General features: G+C 39.6%; 1 protein-coding gene across 3 annotated transcripts in view; it reads right to left on the bottom strand.

Annotated features, from left to right (window-relative positions):
• Window positions 1-19,105, bottom strand: part of camkva (CaM kinase-like vesicle-associated a) — a 39,291-nt gene that overhangs the window by 4,288 nt on the left and 15,898 nt on the right. For 2 of the 3 annotated variants that reach the window (XM_064298757.1, XM_064298758.1), the window contains exons 2-10: window positions 4,122-4,229; window positions 3,869-4,000; window positions 3,037-3,111; window positions 2,454-2,592; window positions 2,189-2,309; window positions 2,023-2,098; window positions 1,688-1,824; window positions 1,143-1,221; window positions 478-565 (exon numbers count right to left, since the gene is read on the bottom strand). In XM_064298757.1, coding sequence (XP_064154827.1) covers window positions 478-565; window positions 1,143-1,221; window positions 1,688-1,824; window positions 2,023-2,098; window positions 2,189-2,309; window positions 2,454-2,592; window positions 3,037-3,111; window positions 3,869-4,000; window positions 4,122-4,216 — 942 coding nt within the window. In that variant the 5' untranslated portion in view covers window positions 4,217-4,229. The remainder of the gene's footprint in view (window positions 1-477; window positions 566-1,142; window positions 1,222-1,687; window positions 1,825-2,022; window positions 2,099-2,188; window positions 2,310-2,453; window positions 2,593-3,036; window positions 3,112-3,868; window positions 4,001-4,121; window positions 4,230-19,105) is intronic. The other variant, XM_064298759.1, reaches the window with a different exon arrangement.

Below are 19,105 nucleotides of genomic sequence, written 5' to 3'. Positions count from 1 at the left end.
GCATTTATGCCTTTATCCTCATCTTCCATTGCATTGCTGTAGACTACCGAAATTAGCAGTAAGCGCTAGGCAAAGCGCAAGACTCTTAAAGGGAATGTAAAGAAATTGTTTGATTGACAATTAATAAATCTGGCTGCACCACACCTACTGATAATATATTCAGTGTACCCCAGCCCTGTTTCCAGGTGCACCATGCATTTTGCACAGTGCACTCCTTGGCTCTGGTCCTGAAAATGCTAGCAAATACTGCACCATTCACTGCGCCCATGCACCATGCAATGTTGATTCCGGAAAATAGAGCCTAAAAGTGTTTTCCAGCATATTCACTGCACCATTTTTAAGTAGCAAGCTTGTCTGATTTTCACCAGCAGAGGGAGTAAGTTCAAATATGAGTTTTCATGCTATACACCTAAAGGAAAAACAAAAAAAACAGGACCAAAATAAAAAGTAAATATGAAAAGAAGGGAGGACAGTCACCTTCCACTTGGCTTTGGCAAAGTTCTTTTCAATTTGGGCACAGACACCGTCTTTGATATTCTTGTCTGAAGCTGCATTCCCAGATATCCTGAGGATAGAGAGAGCAGCATATTTTAAATGCAAGGACAATCTGACGTATGTATGCTGTTCAAACACAGAATGTGTAAACCATGAACAGGTTTGGAGGATTTTCTTTTGAAAAATGCTCTGCCTTTAATTATACCAATCAAATATAAATTTGATTGGTATTTAGATGAATCCAGTAAGAACTGTTTTCACAGAGTAAAATATCCTCACTTGTATGGTTAATTCATACACAAATGACAGACTGCTTGATAGTGTAAAAAAAGCTAATTAAGGACACAATTAATTGCCTGTATTAATTACAGAATGAAAGGGAAGTACAGCAGAATTTCAGTATCTGGCAAAATCCTCAAAATAGTTCCTAGCCAAAAATGGGACATATATTCATCAAATATTTCAAAATATTTTGAAATATAGTGATGAATTTTGACATTTCTTGCCATTATACAGATTGTCCTGGCAACCCAATTGACGATAAACGGATATGGTTGGACAGATGTGTTTCATGGAAAGATAAGACTTGGTATGTTTTCTGTCATTCATTCACAGTATGTTAAGTCTTCTATAGTATGTTTCAGTACCACTCGTGGTTGATAGCTTCTTGCGCTGTGAGCCTCTGGTCCTGGTCCACTTCCATGAGACAAGCTACCAGCCCTTTCGCTGCAAAGCAACACAGAAGCTGTGGCACAGCAGTAGTTTTCACTTAGACCCCTACCTCTTCTGACTGACAGCACAGGAGGGGTGTCTCCGTCTGAGTATGATGACCATCTCCCATGGCTAAACTGACGTCTTCTAAAGTAGCGATTCCCAAACATTCTAAGCACACTTTGTAAGAAAATATCTTTACTGTGACCCTACTCTGCTTTAAAATACAGTCTGATATATGATAAAAATGTGTAATTATTTTTTAAACGCATGCAAAACCAATTGCATGTAGAGTATATTACCAATTGAAGTATGCAGTGATTAATTTGACTGGTTTGAATGTCTAAGGAAAGTATTTTTTACTATGAATCCCATGAATCCTGACTTACAGTTTTGGAGCTACTTTTCCATTATGTTAATCATATTAATTTCCATATTGTGCATCTACTATCCTTCCTCCTCAGCAATTTCTAAGCAGTACCTGAGTCTGAAATGTCATCCCAGTAAGGAGAGTCAAACTCATAGTCCCCTGAAAGAATCTTTCGGAAAAGGTTCTTGTCGTGGTTCTCGTAGTCATCATCATCGGCTTCATCATAGAATGGGGGATTTCCTGACAGCCTGGGGACGGAAGGGGATGGGGGGGGGGGGGCGGTGAGAGAGGTGAGTGGGTGCAGCCAGGTTTTTACTGTGACCCTATGCCACACTGTTCACTCAGTTGACACAGTTGATCAGAACCACTAAAACATTCAACACTGAGAAGCAATTTATACTTCATGGATAAAGGCTGGCTTCTGTTTACTAACAAGACGTACTCACAGTATGTACATGATCACTCCAATGGCCCAACAATCAACAGGCCTTCCATACCTCTGCCTTCCAACCACTTCAGGAGCTAGAGGAGGGAAGAAAAAAAAAAAGTAATAATCAACAATACCGTGAGCTGATATCCTCACTGCAGGCATTTTCTGCAAATTTCCCTCACCCAGGTATTCAGGAGTTCCGCATGGGTCTTTGATCAGGCCATTCTCAAGTTTGGCCAGGTGGAAATCACTTATCACAATTTTTGAGTGCTTCAGACGGTTGTAGTATACCAGGTTCTCCAGCTGAAACAGAAAATCAAGAAACATCTTAATTGTCTCTTATAGACATGTATCATTTAGATGCTGTGCTGATGACACCTGTGGTGTCTTTGGGTTTCTTAATGCAATCCCACTAATCACCACCAGATGGCATGCTGTTTACTGTACCTTAAGGTTCCTGTGGACAATGTGTAAGGAGTGTAGGTAGGCCACTGCTTCCATCACCTGTCGGATGACATTACTGGTATCCCGCTCTGAGTAGTAGCCCTGATCAAGGATCCAATCAAACACCTCTCTGCCTGTGGCACTGTGAGAAGCATAAGCAAGCATGATGCTGTTGCATAACACTTCATGCATTTTAGTTGCAGCATATGAATGAACTCAGGGCACTAGTTTTAATTATTCTGATAGTAAAGTGATACCTAAATGGGATACTATTAACAAAATTGTAGAGAGTGAAGCCTTCTTTGAGACACATTTAGACAATGAGAACATTGCTCCATTACTGCAATAAAACAGCCCTCTAATCCTAAAATCAGCATGTGTAGCATTTTCCAAATCAGTGTAATGTGTCCCAAGTCCCATAAAACAGATGGGAATTTTGGGCATCTGAAAAATAAAAATAAAAAGCTTGATGGCGAGTTTAGTACAGCAGCCATATCAATCAGTTAGGCTACATCAACTCAAATAGACACAAACCCAAATGGCAAGTACAGGACCCTCTTCAGATCCTGATCTCATACAGACTTACAGTTCCAGAAAGAGGAAGTACTCTTTCCTGGTCTCAAAGACATCTACCAGCTGGAGAATATTAGGGTGTTTGACCCTGCAAAAAGAAAGAAAGAGAAACAAAAAGAGAGAGAGAGAGAGAGAGAGAGAGAGTGAGAGAGAGAGAGAGAGAGAGAGAGAGAGAGAATATTCACTGCTCCTGTCAAAATGGCATTTAAAATGAATCACTTCAATTATTTACTGCATGTACACATACCTTCCGTGTCAAGCAACTGGATTACCACCTCAAAAACATATATAAAATGCCTGGTTTTATGTTGCTTAAAATCTTGAACTAGAAATGTAAAGTGGTGGTCTGCTTTTGTATATCATAACTGGATGCATATTATATATTTTTTATTTAAACCTAGTAATAATAATGCAACATACACAGGCTACATTTTATATTTACATTTTAACATAATGTACATTTTCCATATGTTTTCCTTGTATTTCAGATATGTTATTTTGATACTGTAGAGTGAGTGTTTTAAGAGCATATAAACTTGAAATATGTCTTATACAACATCAAAGTTATCATATTACAGTACTTGGTAGAAAAAAATTGGTGTTTTCAATAGAACCCACTGTTAAAAGGCCTGCACAATTCTATATTCAAACCCATATAGTAACCTGATCCCAAACTGAAACAAATCTAATATTTATGTTCCAGTGCCATTCTACAACAAACGGGGTCAAAATGCGCAGACACAGTGAAAATTCTTGGCTAGAAATCAAATTGCTTTTGAATTCAAGTAGATTTTTTTTTATTGTGTCATGAACTGTAATAACAGGTTTTTGTGATATAAACTCACATCTTTAAAATAAGGATCTCATTTTTGGCAGCTTTCCGTACTTTTCTTCCATCCCTTTTCAGGAATTTTTTACAGGTGTACATTTTCAATGTGTTCTTATCCTTGGCCCTGAAAATCTCACAGAACTCCTCCCTGGCAAAAGACACAAAATAGATGTTGAATAATACACACACAGTACATACTGGCAAAAGCATCTGCGGAATGTGAAATAGAAACAAAATGACAACACAAGGATCACACAAAGAGTACTCACGATTTAACGATCTGCCCCAGGTCATACTTGTCTGTCACCTCAGAAGGACTGTTGTAATCCTTCTTCTCCCCGAATGTTAAACAGCTGAATGGCATGGCCACTCCTGCCCTGATGAGAAGCGAGAGTTTCACACCATCACATGACATGACCATTCCTTAGCAGACCTCTGCGTTATTACGCCACTACTCAACCCAAAAACTCCTGCTAACTAGAGGAAGGACTATCACACCACTGCAAAACCAAACACTCTAGCACTGAACAAAGAAGACAGTGCCATCTCATACTAAAAAACCCTGTCCTGTCCAAACAGGACTGTCACACCATTGCTACATGGTGCAACCACTCCCATACAGAAACAGAACATCCATAAATCACCACACAGCATAACACACACAATATAAATGCTCAATGTATCACTCCAACTCAGTAACCATGTCCGTCTCTGGACACAGTCCCATATGTACTCCCTAGGACACTACCAGACTTCCATCACACTAAACTGCACTATACAAAACATGTTGCATGCTGTACTGCAGATCTCCTATGCAGCAAATAAGAATTTTCCCACCGTAATAATAAAAATAACAATCCAAGATGGCAGCACGTGTGTAGTGTCCGTTTGGTCTTTGTTGAAATGATTGTAGCTAAAAACATTGTTCCTTGCTTCATTAGGCTGTGAAGACATGGGAAAACATTGCTTTATATTATTTATCATATTCCGAGAAAGCTGAGGAACCATATAGACACCCTATGCAGTATTAGAGTGTAATCTGTGACTACATTATCTGCGACTGGGGCTAGATACAACTCCTTATATCTGGGCTTACTGCTGCACCTATCTATCTTCACCCAACTCCAGTGAGACTTCAGCCAGGTAAAGCTCATCTATCATCCATTGCTGAACTAGCCTTAGTGCTATTCATTGTTGCCTGGCTTATGACAGCTACATTTATTCTCAGATAAAGTTGGCTGGGACATATTGTGTAAAAATACATTGCAGTGTATATTTAACCATGCTTTTGGGCTGAATGGTTGCATCTAATGTACCACTGCAGAGACGAAAGGAAGGTGGGATCGCTGCCCCTGTCTCACTTGATCCACTTGCAAGAGACTCAAAATCAACTTGCACCTTCATTAAGTTTCAGCAAAATCAGTCTTTACTGACTAATTTGAAACTTTTACAATATCTGCTTTATTTGAATGACGTTTTCAATGCATCTCAAAATAATTTTACCCAAAATTATTTTGATTTGCAACCAGTTGCAGACAAAGGACACATCAAACAAAAACGTGAAGCTGTGATGTAAAAAGCCGTTGCTTTTTCTAGTGGGTAACATAGAACCAAACCCTGGTCCATCTGACATGCAATGTTTAATCTGGACTTGGTTTTCTGCATTTAAATGTATGCAGCCTGGTTCCAAAAATGGACATTATAAGATCAGGGTTCAGGTGTCTCATCCAGATTTCATAGTCTTGTGTGAAACTTGGTAATAGAAAACAATCACTGATAATGAAATTACCCTAAATCGCTATATTATAATGGCACGTGTGTATAAAATCTAAATGACACTAGCTGTCATAATGATTGATACAGCAAGGGAATCTTACAGACGGTGCTGAGATAAAAGATTAAACTGATTCTAATTGAGTTCAGAGAATTGAGAATTGAGTGAAGTCTTACCCTGTGTCAGAGTTCACTGAGAAAAGCGGGTGTTCTGTCCTCTAGTTGTTCGCCTCACTAAATTTATTCTCCTGTTTCCTGCCCCTTTTTGACATAATTAAACTTCATTCCCCAGGCAAAGATCCTTCATTCCCTTGTGGCAAGATCCAGAAACTGCTGTCACAGACAGGGCGAACATGGATCTGAAATGTGCATGAATGCATGGTATCAGTACTAAGTACGTGACAGTGATCAGCTGGCTCTGCTGAGGACATGCAGGCTGGTGCTCACTGGAGAGACTGCTGCAGAAAACATTGTTTTACAACCAGACTACTTTTAGCCATGGGGATAGGGTCCCGGCATCCAGAGTTGATCCCAGCCTACAAAGGTTATTCAGATAAAAACAACAGGGTAGTGTTTCAGACAGACAAAATGCTGTCACCCTCCTACTCAAAAAGGAGTTATTGACCACCACAGGGAGACTGTCCCATTGCCAAATACACCTTGACACGATGACATATTATGAGACGTTATGAGACATGTCAGTGTGGCATTGTGAAAGAAGTGTAATTTATTTAATAGAATCATCCAGAACTGCTATGAATTGATTCACTCTAAATCACTAGACAAGGTTTATTTGGTTCTTTTAGAGATTTCTTTCCCTTATCATCCTACAGTCAGTCAGTGTTTCATACAACAGTCATGGCACTAACCTTTCCACGCTCTCTCTCTCTTTCTCTTGCTTTCTCTCTCTGTCTCTTTCCCTCTCTTTTGCTACTTCCCTTCCTCTCTCTGTGTCTAAAAGAAGTTTTCAGTCCTGAAATCGGTGGTGCAAAAAATAGGCGCAGCATTTTAATAAACAAAGAGCTGGCAGACATTCCTGTGAAACAAATGGTTGAAAAAAGGAAAACAACCATGGGCATTTAGTATGGCTGTCACTTTGAGCAGAAAAGTCTCAGATCTGGCTCCATCTCACTCACCAACTGGCCACAAGGAAGATAGAAGAGCACATCCATCTTCTCTCTTTGATCAATCAACTTCACATTTATTATTTTAATCAGCGGCAGCGGTGAAATTCATAGAACTAAAAGGCACCAACTTCCAACAGACAAACATTTAAAAAGGAAACATTCTAGACTTTCCACCTTCAGATGTCATTTGCGAGTTAAAATGTTTCAAGTTACTTTCGAAGTCCTTTCATTATTATTTTTTCTTTTGACCATAAATTGTGAAAGGCAAACCAACCCCACTGATCATGCCTATAGGACATATGCACGGGTGTATACAAAAATGCTGAAAATCAGGGATGTAGTCTACGATGTTGTTGTCTGTGGTATTACTACACAAAGCTTCGTCACCAGCCTGTCCAAACTGTGCCATTGGTGTGGGAGAAAATTGATTTCAATCAATCAGTTTTGTTTTTATATCATGCTTTTAACAAGTGCCCCAGGGTGCTGAACAGTTAAAATGATTAACAAAATACAAAACAAGGAGCAATTCAGACACTTACTGTTAGGGATGATTGTGCCACATTACATCAACGTACAAAGTACCCATTTTTGTCCTTTACACTAATAGAGCTTCACAACCTCAAGGGAGTATGGGTAATAAAGAAGCTCAGTCCAGCTGACTCAAGGCACTATCTGGATACCACCAGCAGTTGCTCACCTGCTTAGCACAGGGGCAGAGGTGGACAATCCAGGTTCAGAAAGTAAAAGTTCATCCCAGGATTTTGTTCCAGTCACCTGGATTTGCTAATGAGCACCATTCTTCAGCCAGGAGGTAGAGCTAAATCAGCTGGCTGAGTTCAGGGGTGGGTGAAATACATGGCAGGACTTTTACTTTCTGACCCCTGGAATGTCCACCTCTGACAGGGGATGTACCTACATGTAAAGTGATAAACATTCTGCAAGGTGGAAGGATCCATTTAATGACTTTTTTGGTATTAACTGCAACCTTGTAATAAATATGTTGTACAACAGACAGCCAATGTAGTGATTGTTGGATAGGGGTGATGTGTTCAAACCAGCAAGTGTGAGTCTATAGCCTGGCTGCCACATTTTGGACAAGGAGCAGCCTAATAAGCATACTCGCTGGTAACCCAGGAAATAAAGAATTACAATTCTTCAGACTGGACATCATAAAATACCAGCACCTCTATCTTTCCTGATGAAAAATGGGGTGAGTTTTGTGTTACTATTATAAAAATGTTATTGTTAGTTACTGACTTGAGGTGTGTGTCAAGTGAGAAAGAGTCAATAACGAAAGTCTTGATTCAAATTAGATTGGATTAACGTCACAATTACCTACATGGGTATTTTGTCCCTGATCATTCTTCTTCTTGAAAGCCATCTATACTTTCCAAAAAAAATAAGTTATAAAAACATAGAAGTCCTTTAACTAGATAAGAAAACCTGGGCCTTAATAATTTTTCTAAAGGCAAAGAATTGTCATTCATGTTGCAAAAAAAATGCCATATGCCTTCACTTTGCAATTAAATAAATGTGATAAGGTCACAGTAGAGACGACACTATGAAAAAAGGTGCAGATGTAGGGGCATACGCAATGCAAAATGAAAAGCTGGCTTTAATTCCCTCTGTTTGTCCCTATGCCCCTCTCGGATTCCAGGCTAATCTCAGATAAAGGATTTACAGACAGAAAACTGCACCACATTACATGGCCTCCATCACTGTGACAGATGACCTTCCATTCTACAGATGGGGTGCTTTTTATTGAATCTATAAAAGTACACAAGCTCGAGCGAGTGACCTCCAGATGAGAATACATTCCGAGCAGATAGCATTCAGATGGTGCCCTTTCTTTCTGAAAGCTCAATTCAATGCAGTGTTAACAACAACCTCTACAAAACAGACAGCACCAAGGCCAAATGTTGGCAGCCAGACTTTGGGAGATGAATGCTAAAAAAACCTTATTTTTTATGACACTGCATCCGTGTTTATATCTGTGAAAAACCAGAGGAAAAAACTAAAAGAAAAAGTACTTCTTGAACATACTTGGAAACAAAGGCCAACTTAATGAAAATGTTAATTAATCACACACACACGCACACACACGCACACACACAGGCGTGCACATTATGTGTATGTTACATCAGTGTGACTTGCAAATGAGCTATTGTGTCATGTCATAGGGATGGAGAAGGTTGAGAGACATCGTTCTTCCATCATCACTGATTGTTTAAGAAAAGGCCCCCGATGCTACATCTTTTGAGCTACAATAAATGTATTAACAATGCAAGAATACCCTATCCATTTTCTGTATACAATTTATCATCTGCTGGAGACCCTTTCATAATTCTTTGTTAAAATGGTACTTTGTTGTTATTTATCTCACTTCTTGGTTTATTTTTCTTGAGTCCCTTGTCACACACCAGTAATTACACTTTCTCACAACCACCTAATTAGCAGTACATCAAAATGTCCCAGTAGACTAACCTCCACCCCTGATCTCAGCCAAGGGAGGCTCCATCTGAATACATTAAACAAGTTTAATATTTAATCTGCAAAAATACTTAAAATCTGCATTACGTACTTGTAAACTGGTGATGACAACGGCATGGTGGAAATCATTGCTCTGTATACTCTACCTCATCCCTCTTTCTGTCCCAACTCCCCACAACCACTGGGTATATTCAGACAGTCAGAGTCACTAGACCATTATAAAAACATTTATGCTGCTTGTCACAACTGCACAGTGGGAACTTCTACAATATCAAAGGAGGAGCAAGGAGGGTCTATTGATGAATACTCGCCATGTCCAGCTGATTTCTTGCCCATTTCTTCCCAGTTTTAATAAAAAGATGAAGTCTAATCAAAGTTTAGAGACAGCGAAATCAGAATTATGGCACTTTCAGCAAGAGATTCCAGAGTGCAAGCTAAATCAATAATAAGTTGGACAATGTCCAACAAAAAAAAAAATGTAAACACAAACGCTTCATTCAGATGATGTTCTGAGAAAAAAGCTGAATATATTTGTGTGGGGAGAGATTATTTTAAATATGAGTTTGGCAATTGGTCACTGCTGGTCTACTCACATCTCATCCAGATAATATATGGATCAGTGAATCAGCGCATTGACATAATATAAGGATCAGTGAATCAGCTCATCTAGATAAAATAAGGATTAGCGAATCTGCATCAGTTCTGCCCAGAGACCATCCCCTATATCTCCTTCTCTGCAGCTGTGGAGTTGAACCAAGCCAACAAACATCAAGAAGACAATTACTAAAAGAGCAGTACATTAACTTCACAGGGGATGCTTTACTACAACAATCTGCCTTACTGAATTGCCGCAACAATCCCAGTTTCAGGCACACTGTTTCTCACAAATTGCCCTTTAGGGCAGAGAAAAGGCATTCTGGAGAATCGTTACAGTATCACATTATGGTTTTTAAAAAGTGAAATATTAAAATGGGAAATGGGATCAATATGATTTAAGTACATTTGTTGTTGTCGCAGTTGTCGTTGTTGCTGGTGTGTTGCTCTCAATGTTGATTCTGAGACCCAGCTAATTAAATGGAAAGACCCTTTTTTCCAGAAAAATTGAAACGGCAGAGCAAGAAGAGCTGAATAATAAACAATGCGCGAATAGATGAAGTGAAGCCTTCGCTGTGAAGGGGGAATGAGATGGCTACTCCACACAATGAATCAATCATCAGGAGAAGCTGCCAGCTGCTAGAATTAAGACACAGAGAATTGGATCGTCTCAGACACAGAGGGACTCATTATTAAGCAACTCGATCTGGAGAAATCTTCCTGCAGCGTATATCTGATGTAATCAGTGCATCCTAGTAGGGAGGGCCCTATGTGCTACAGGTTCAGTAAGCAACTTCAGGAGCTCTCTCCCATCTCTGCTTAAAATCATTCCATCATTTTCAGGCCATTTGCCTCTGCCAATGGGTATTTCATGTAGATTGTCACTAAACTCGCCTTCCATCTAATAAAATGGTTTTAATTAGCAGTGAAGCCATCTGTAGCTCAGAACAGAACAGACAGTTTTATTGCCCCCAAAAGGGAATGTTTGTTCAAAGCATTTACAAGCATAAAAGATTACCACACATTTTAAAAAGTGTATTCATTTAAAAAAGCAAAAAAAACACATGATGCTAAACCGGAAACACTGTCTATCATTATCACATGAACTATCGGCTAGTTCCGCTGATCACAAAAACTACTATCAACTAATATAAGTAAAAAATAGTCAAAAAGTCAAAAACATTCCACTAAAACCAAGTCAAAAACATTGCATATATTGGAATTGGTTGGCTGACAGCCATGCTACACATTCCAGCATCATTGTTTGCATCAGACAAGACTGAGGGCTGGCTGTGTTATGCAGAATATAGCAGAGATTTCACCAGATAACACTACACTGCTTTACCAAGCAAGAGATCATTCATTTATAAGTATAAGCGACAACCATTACTGAAACTTATTATTTGGTCACTAATGAATATGGTCAAAATAAAGACTGAAATCATTTTTATAAGCCGATCCCCATATTAATGGTTTTTGGAAGCACTCTTACCTTGTTGTGCCAAGTGTGATTTCTTCACATTTTTTGAACACATGCTTTTCAGTTCTTCTAGATTTCAGAAATTAAACTAAGGTACAGAACTGTTTGTTTCTTTGTGGTATTACAAAAAAATTTGGCTAAACATAACAGTCTGCTAAAACTATTTAATCACGTAATGTCTACAACCCCTGCCCTCCCTCAGCACTTCACAATCCTCTATTAACTATATTAAAGTAGATAGTTCTGTATTAACACTACTGTATTATGGATTTTTACTAAGATAACTGCTAACTTGGAAGAGTATGATGCCAGTAACTATAAATAACTGACCAATCAGTGAGATCAACAGAATCTAAAAGACCATACAATACACATAATTTCTAACACATCCTGCTAAACTTCACCTGCCAGCATCAGCCTAATCTTGTGTTTTATCTCCCTGGGAGCTGTACTAATCTCTGCATCTACTGTAGCGCCATTAGGAAGACCGGCTGTGTAAAATAATTGGAAGGGGGAAACCGGATTGGAAATCTATTCATTTCATCTCACATTCACATCTGACAGCTGCTCTAAACCATGGTGTACACCAGCCCCTTTGGCTTTCAGCTTAGGCTTCCTCTATCATTGGGCTGGCCCCGGCTTCCCCCTGCTACACACTGGTGCCAATCCGCCAGCCACTGGCAAGCCATCTCAAGAGCCACTGAGGCCGCCATTACAGGGCTGCTCGCACTTTTGCTGAGAGAGGAGGCTTTGGCCTGGATTCAAACCTTAGCAATTAACTAAAGAAAATATTTCCCCTGTGGTGATTTAAAACTGCCTTTCTATTTCTTCAGGTGAAGAGAATCGCTTTGATTTAGGGCAACAGGTGCCTACATGTCTGGGACTCCATCCTCCTCTTTCACCCCACAGCTGAATGTCATTATGGCACAGCTTCCATATTTCTGTACTATCCTGACAGCTTAGCAAGATGCAACTTAATATTCATATTACATATTCAAGACAAACAAAAATAACAACTGAGATATACCAGCAGGTTTTATGTGACTTTTGTGAGAAAGAAAGAAAGAAAGAAAGAAAGAAATAAAGGTGTATGTGTGTGTGTGTGTGTGTGTGTGTGTGTGTGTGCACGCTCACAGTTAACCCACAAAATCCCAGCAACAGCTTACATGATACACAGCAATGTAAATAGCTAAGCCCATTAGCATGGACATAACAGAGTCAGTATTCCGCAGGTGACTAAAGGGTTCAAGTGCTTTTATAATTATAATTTGACCTGTTTGTTGCACAGAAATATATCCAGCCATGCCCACCGTCAGGTACGGATGAGCCTAGCGTAAACTTTATCCTGTGTTCCTAGATGCAGGACCATGCAGTGTGTCGTTTGCTGTCTCTCTCATACTGAAAATTGTACACTGATCTTCCTAAATGATAGATTTTGGACATGCAATTACCCCTAAGACCCACTTCCACATCAACATCACAGGGAATTATACATGAGCAACACTCTACAGCAGCGTAGTTGAGCAGTTAATGGGAACATGAATGCTAATCCTGAAAAAAATCAAAAACACACAAAAACTGAAATAAAATGGAAAAAACTCTTTAATATTTAGAAAACAGCAATGTCCTGCATAAGTACATCAAGTAGAATTATCTTGGACAGGAAAAGATGTTGACCAGAATTGTCTGCTCTTAAATTAAAACCTGAGCCACCGTCAGCTAGCTTCTCTTACTCAACAGTGAAGACAGTGATCTCACAAACACTGACAAAATGCCATTTATAACCGTGTCGGCTCAGAATTGGCTAAATGCATCGCTTAGCAAAATGTTCTCTCCTGTAGCCCTTGCCAAAGCTTTAGAGACATGTACGGGTGTGCTTCAACTCTGTTGAACAGCAACTGCGGTAAGTGAGACTTTAGGAATGAGTCATTTTGGGATTCAGTCAACGGCAGAAGCAGGCAGGTGCAGAGGATGACGAGACTACGAGGGAGAAGAGCACTGCTGCATCGCTGCATGAGTCAGACACACAGGTACATACTGTACATGAGATCACAATAAGCTCAAGCTCAACAAACACAGAGGCAAACGTACATTCTGCAGGGCTTTAAACAAATTGCAGACAACGGTTCAACTTGGGCAAAAATGCTAATTTACTTACTGCCACATTTCATTTGCTGCGCACCATGTCTGAATGCTCACAGCACTGAGGAGAAAAGATTGATACAAAGATGATGTCTGGTTCTCAGCAGCAACTTCCTTCCTGATTATAATTCTGCCGTTTTCCCATTCACAGTTATAATTGCTGTCTATTGAAGTGGGTTATGAAAGCCTGTGCATGTGCATGCGTGTGTGTATGTGTGTGTGTGAGAGAGAGAAAGAGAATGTGTGTGTGTGAGGATGCTTGTGTTCCTCTTTCTAGCACATCTCATTTGTGCAGCCTGTGAAGCTCCACTCCCTGGTTCTAAGCTGCACTGGCTGCATCTCTCCTGCTACTGTGTACCAGATTTTCATCCACAAATCCTAGGGGAGTCTCACCCAGAAAGTAGTCTGTTTTTCCCCTGTGGCGATTTAAAACTACCTTATCATGCACGCTGCTTTTGCCTCCTCCTGCCTCTGGGTGTCTCTCCAACCAGTGCCTGATGCATCTGAACTACACAGCACCCTGCTGGCCAACACACAGACAGGCCTTTGCCGTAAAACTTGGTTCCAGACAATAATTTTGAGACATCTGCTGTATAGAACTGCCATTTAACAGCAGCCAGAATGATGGCAGCCTGAGGAGGGTGGGGGGGTGGGCGTTACATAGTGACTGTGGACCAGGGGTGGCCGTCAGACTACCGTGGACACAATCCGATGTGTGGTGTCCCCCCAGATGGACGGCACCCTGCGCAACCGCCTGTGTTGCCCATGTCTAGAACAAACCCTGTACGAGGTACATGGGGTGCCTCAAGCAAAGAATGTGAAGTACAGGACACAGACTGCAGAACTGAATGTTCCACACTGACAGCCTTATCAGAAAGGAACAAAAATGATGTTGTGATTTTAAAGCCCAAAGAGGAAAATGTTCATCAAGAGATGACATTCCAGTCTGAGAGCAGATTACCAGTCACTATGCATGCAGAAGCTTGGCTCAGACATATTTTAGTACACAAAAAAGATTATAAAAAATAACTAATTATAAAAAAAAATGCCTCCATAATCCCACCCCCTCAGTGAAACATTGTTACATAATCCCATTATGGATCTACTACAAACACAAACACAATGTCACAAAAAGACATGTGAGTGCTGGCTGAGTGATCTGTTTACAACATGAATTAAGACACAAATCAGCTGATTGGGCAAAAAGCACTGTACACTTGATCTTTGTGAAAAACAACAGATATCTAAAAGACATCATAAATTAACAGTGGTACAGGAAGACTGTTTGATGTGAAATAAATATTCGGGGTATGTTTTTCAACCGTAGATCACTGAATTAATGCCCAACGTTATTCTGCACTGCCATAGCCCCATCAAAGACCCAGCTCCAGCCAAGAACCAACTTGTTGAAAGCTCATTATGGTCTCAACCAAATTTTGGTCTCAACCATGGTAATTCGGTACTACTTGGACTCATCTACAGTCTCAAAGCAGCATCCGCTTCTCAGTGTTCACTTTATCACGCCAAACTCAGTTGTTGTTAAGAATATTCCACTACCTAAAAAGGCGGCATATACAATATAAATGTGTTGCCTATCTTTTGTCTAACGTGTATGCTATGATTAATGCTTTGAAATATTTTATGTTAATGAATGCTTTGCCTGATTGATCTTTTATGGAATAACCATAACTATCAGCCATTAGGTACCATTACAGATAACATTACAATACAGTACCGGCTACATAACTAGTTAGAAAATTTAAGTCAGCCAGCTAGCTAACTTAAGCAAATAATGTTAAATAGTCTGGCACATTAAAATCCATTTCTGATTTGATATTAGGGATAATTAGCATGTGCTGAATAACAGTCATTCATTGTCAGTTATCAGATAGATAATTTTTAATGTACTATCTCTCGACATTGATGCCATTTTTTTTCCCCCTGCTGCTAGGTGGGCATTCTACATGTAGTTAGCCCCTCAGACCATCTGCATTATGAGCTACCACTCCTGAAGAAACCAAGGGGAAACCTGGTTAAGGTCCTGCTTGATTACAATCACCCATGTAGCATCCTTTTTGTGTGTGCATGCAGCATGCGTGTGTTTGTGCGTGCGTGTGTTTTCAATTTATTAATTTCTTTTTTTGCTTTGTCAAATCCTCAGTTTGCAGTGAGCCACTCTCGCCTTTCTGCCATAAATTGATTCAGGGCTTCAACGGCTGCTGGAAGAGGTAAATCCTTTCATCATTTAAGCAGTTAGTAATTAAAGTGCACCCTATCAAAATAAATCAGAGGTGTATGGTTCATTTCTACAAAATGTAATCTCACAGCTTTTCTTTGGATTTCTTCATTATTTGTCAAGATCCGCTTTCTTTCATCATGTGCAAGTGGCCTTTGGGAACTGCGAGCAGCATTACAGCCTTCCAATGACAACTGGCACATAGTTAAGAGATAGGCATTTAGCATTAGGGATCGGTGTTGCACACGCTGGATTCAGTACAGTATAGGGAGCCAGTGTGGAGCACTGGAGCCTCAATACATAGCTTCAGTGCTTAGTGAACAAAACAAAGTAGCAAATAAAACTATTTCTGTTTTATGCTGCATTTAGAAGTGGGTGATGGCAGAAAAATCTCATTGAAAACATTTCATTAGAAAGATCCTTAGTCTTGCATCACTTCTTACATCAGTAGTTTAAGGCTTGTAATATCATATGTACAACACAGCTGCATTTGCATGGGTGAAATCAACAACTCAACCCAAAGCAAGACAGACTGGAGCCACTAAGGCCCGCAGTCCAGCTCCCTGACTCCACACTGAACATGGTAATGTGCGTCATTCTTGTTACGGTAGATCTTATCTACAGACACACACACATGTTCATCCCTCGGGCATAAATAGGGAGGGTCAGGTGTCAAGATACTCCCATCTCATTTCTTTAACTCAGTCCCTAATGTCCCCTAGCATCTATGTGTACAAGCCACTTGTTCCCTCACCCCCGCTGCTTGCGCTCAAACAAAAGCTGGATAAAGGAAGCAGGCTTCACAAGAGACTAGCTTCATTATGACAGGAATGCAAATCACATTTTTGCTTGGCAACCACAAAGCTGTGAAAACAAAGAGGCTTAGCGAGCTGGTGTGCTGGGAAAGGTGCTAAGAGGCCTCAGCCAACATGTCGCTCTGCAGGTTAGGTAGACTGTACATTTCTCACCTTGCTCCTTCCTGTGTTCACTGCTCACATAGTTCACAAAGGGCCTCTGCTATCCATAGTGTTCACAGTTTTATATAACTAATGCTGGGACTCAATAATATATTCCTAGCTGTAAAACATTGGTTATGGATGTTGTGTTATCTCATAATCCGTCTACTCTACATTTAGATTACACTTGATTATGTGCTCATTCACCCATCACTGCCCACTGAATGCCATTTCATTTGACATGATGGCTTTACATGTCACACTGCTATTACAAATTCAAAAGAAATAAAGGTGTTACCTGAAATTAATTTTCTTTAATTAAAATATGTATTATAATAATGTGAACCACATGAATGATGTCTTAATAATGGGGAACCACACTAGCCACTGAATGATGTCTAGTGAATTTAGTTTACTGATATACAGTCTCTTGGAAAAACACACCTACAGTAGATATGTTTCTGGGGGAAAATGACATTCAATTTGTTTTAAATCTGAAAACTTTTCTTTATGTTGACTACAAAGTCATAAACACACCCACATCTTAATATGAGAGATACAACATTCCATTTTATGGTGCAGAGTTGTAAAACATTTAATTCAGAGTGTCTCTTCCTCTTACATTGAAACATTAGACTTTTGAAGCACCAATTTTTCAGGTCTTCTTCTGAACTGAAAGAATACCAGTTTTTCTCTACTGGAATAATGAAAAGATGCTTCAAAGGCACTTTTTGTTGATGCAAATGCTTGAGTGTTTTGGTGATGTTTAATAAGAGGAATTTTGCGATGAGGCCTTCAGAAAGACAGACAGACAACTATCATTGGAGAACCCAGACAAGAATTAATATGGAAATACCTTTTCACCTGTAGCTCACAAAAACACAGCATATGTCTCTTCCATCAAGTAACCTCTCGAGAAAGTGGTTTGCTGAATCATTGAAGTTATTCCTTTTGTGGAGAGACTAACTCTCAAACTAGATGTCTGTTTAAAAAAAATATTGCCATGGTCAAGTCCTTGTGGGGGTGGTGGAGGGGGGAGGGTGTAGCAACAGATGTGGAGAGAGAAGTAGCAAATGACAGAAAACCAAATGCTGGAAAAGGCAAGGGGTTGGTTGGTTGGGTGAGGAGAGTAGAGGAGGCAGGAAGGGAAGATAGTGGCACACAAGAGAGCTATACACAGTAAAATGTCCAGTGTTAATTAAACTCTATCAGTGTTAATTCAACTCATAACAGATAACATTTGGTCCCACATTCAGTGTTATCTGTTAAGAGTTGAATTAACACTGATAGAGTTTAATGACTGATAGAGCTGAATGTACACAGGACCTTATATTGTTTAGACATTGAGCTAGGCCAGCTTGACAAACGGGCAACATTTTGTTCTTTTATGCTCACTCAAGCCTTCAGTATACCAATGCAATCTTCTTTGCAAGATCATTTGAGCATTTCACATGTCTTCAGTTATAAACATGCACATATTTATTTATTGGTTTGTATAATCATGGATATATTTGAGGTATCACATACAGCGAGGTACACCTTACCATTGAATGGTATCTAGCTATGGATCTAAAAATTGACAACCTAGACGGAGTGCTGTTCAATATGAGCTTCTAACTTAATTAATCTAGAAAATAATTGTACTGCAAGCTGTCACATATAATTGATGAATATACATTTTCAAATGCAAATAGTTTCTTACTGTTAAACCAGAGAGAGCAGGGAGCTTGTAGACTTGTCACCATTAAACAAAACAATGACCATGCTTGACTTTCTATATTATGTTGGCCTTTGAAATATACATAAATATATTCTGTTCTCCAACTGCAGTCTGTATATTGTTGAAGACATATAAAAATGTTGTATAACATACTTTCATTGCTTATAAACATAAGTGTGTGCACACATAAGAACAAACTGTTGGCTGTAGCCAGATGAATGTATACAATAAATACAACAGAATAAAGCACTTTGAAAATACCAATTTAAAAGTACAGCCAGTTCTGTGCCTTAGTTGTTTCAGTGCTTCAGAGGCAGAGGCATTTAATTCATTATCATGAGGAGAATAAAATTTGAAAAAATTGCAGTTGAAAAAAAAAAAACCAAACAAAAACAACACCAACAACAAAACTAAACAAATTAAACAGCTGACTTGTTTTCTGGTCTACATGATGCTACAGCCTGGTTTCTCAGCCACAAAGATGGTGACCATGAGCCACGTACACAAAGATTGTCCAGGCACATTCACACAGTATTCGATTGCATGTGAGCTGGCCAAGCAAGTTCTATAGAGAAAGGACAGGATTAACATAGTGGAGAGAAGGGGAGAGCGGGCCTGTACTGAGAAAGATTAGGGCAAGTAGAAAGCACCAGAATACACAGGGAGGCTGGGCTGAAGAACAGACATACGCAGCTGTCAAGGCCAGCTCAAAATTAACAGATGGAGAAGGACAGC

This window comes from Anguilla rostrata, chromosome 11 (assembly GCF_018555375.3).
Source record: "Anguilla rostrata isolate EN2019 chromosome 11, ASM1855537v3, whole genome shotgun sequence".
Lineage (NCBI taxonomy): Eukaryota > Metazoa > Chordata > Actinopteri > Anguilliformes > Anguillidae > Anguilla > Anguilla rostrata.
The sequence above is the reverse complement of the archived record's forward strand: the minus strand, read 5'-3'. Positions and strand labels throughout refer to the sequence as shown.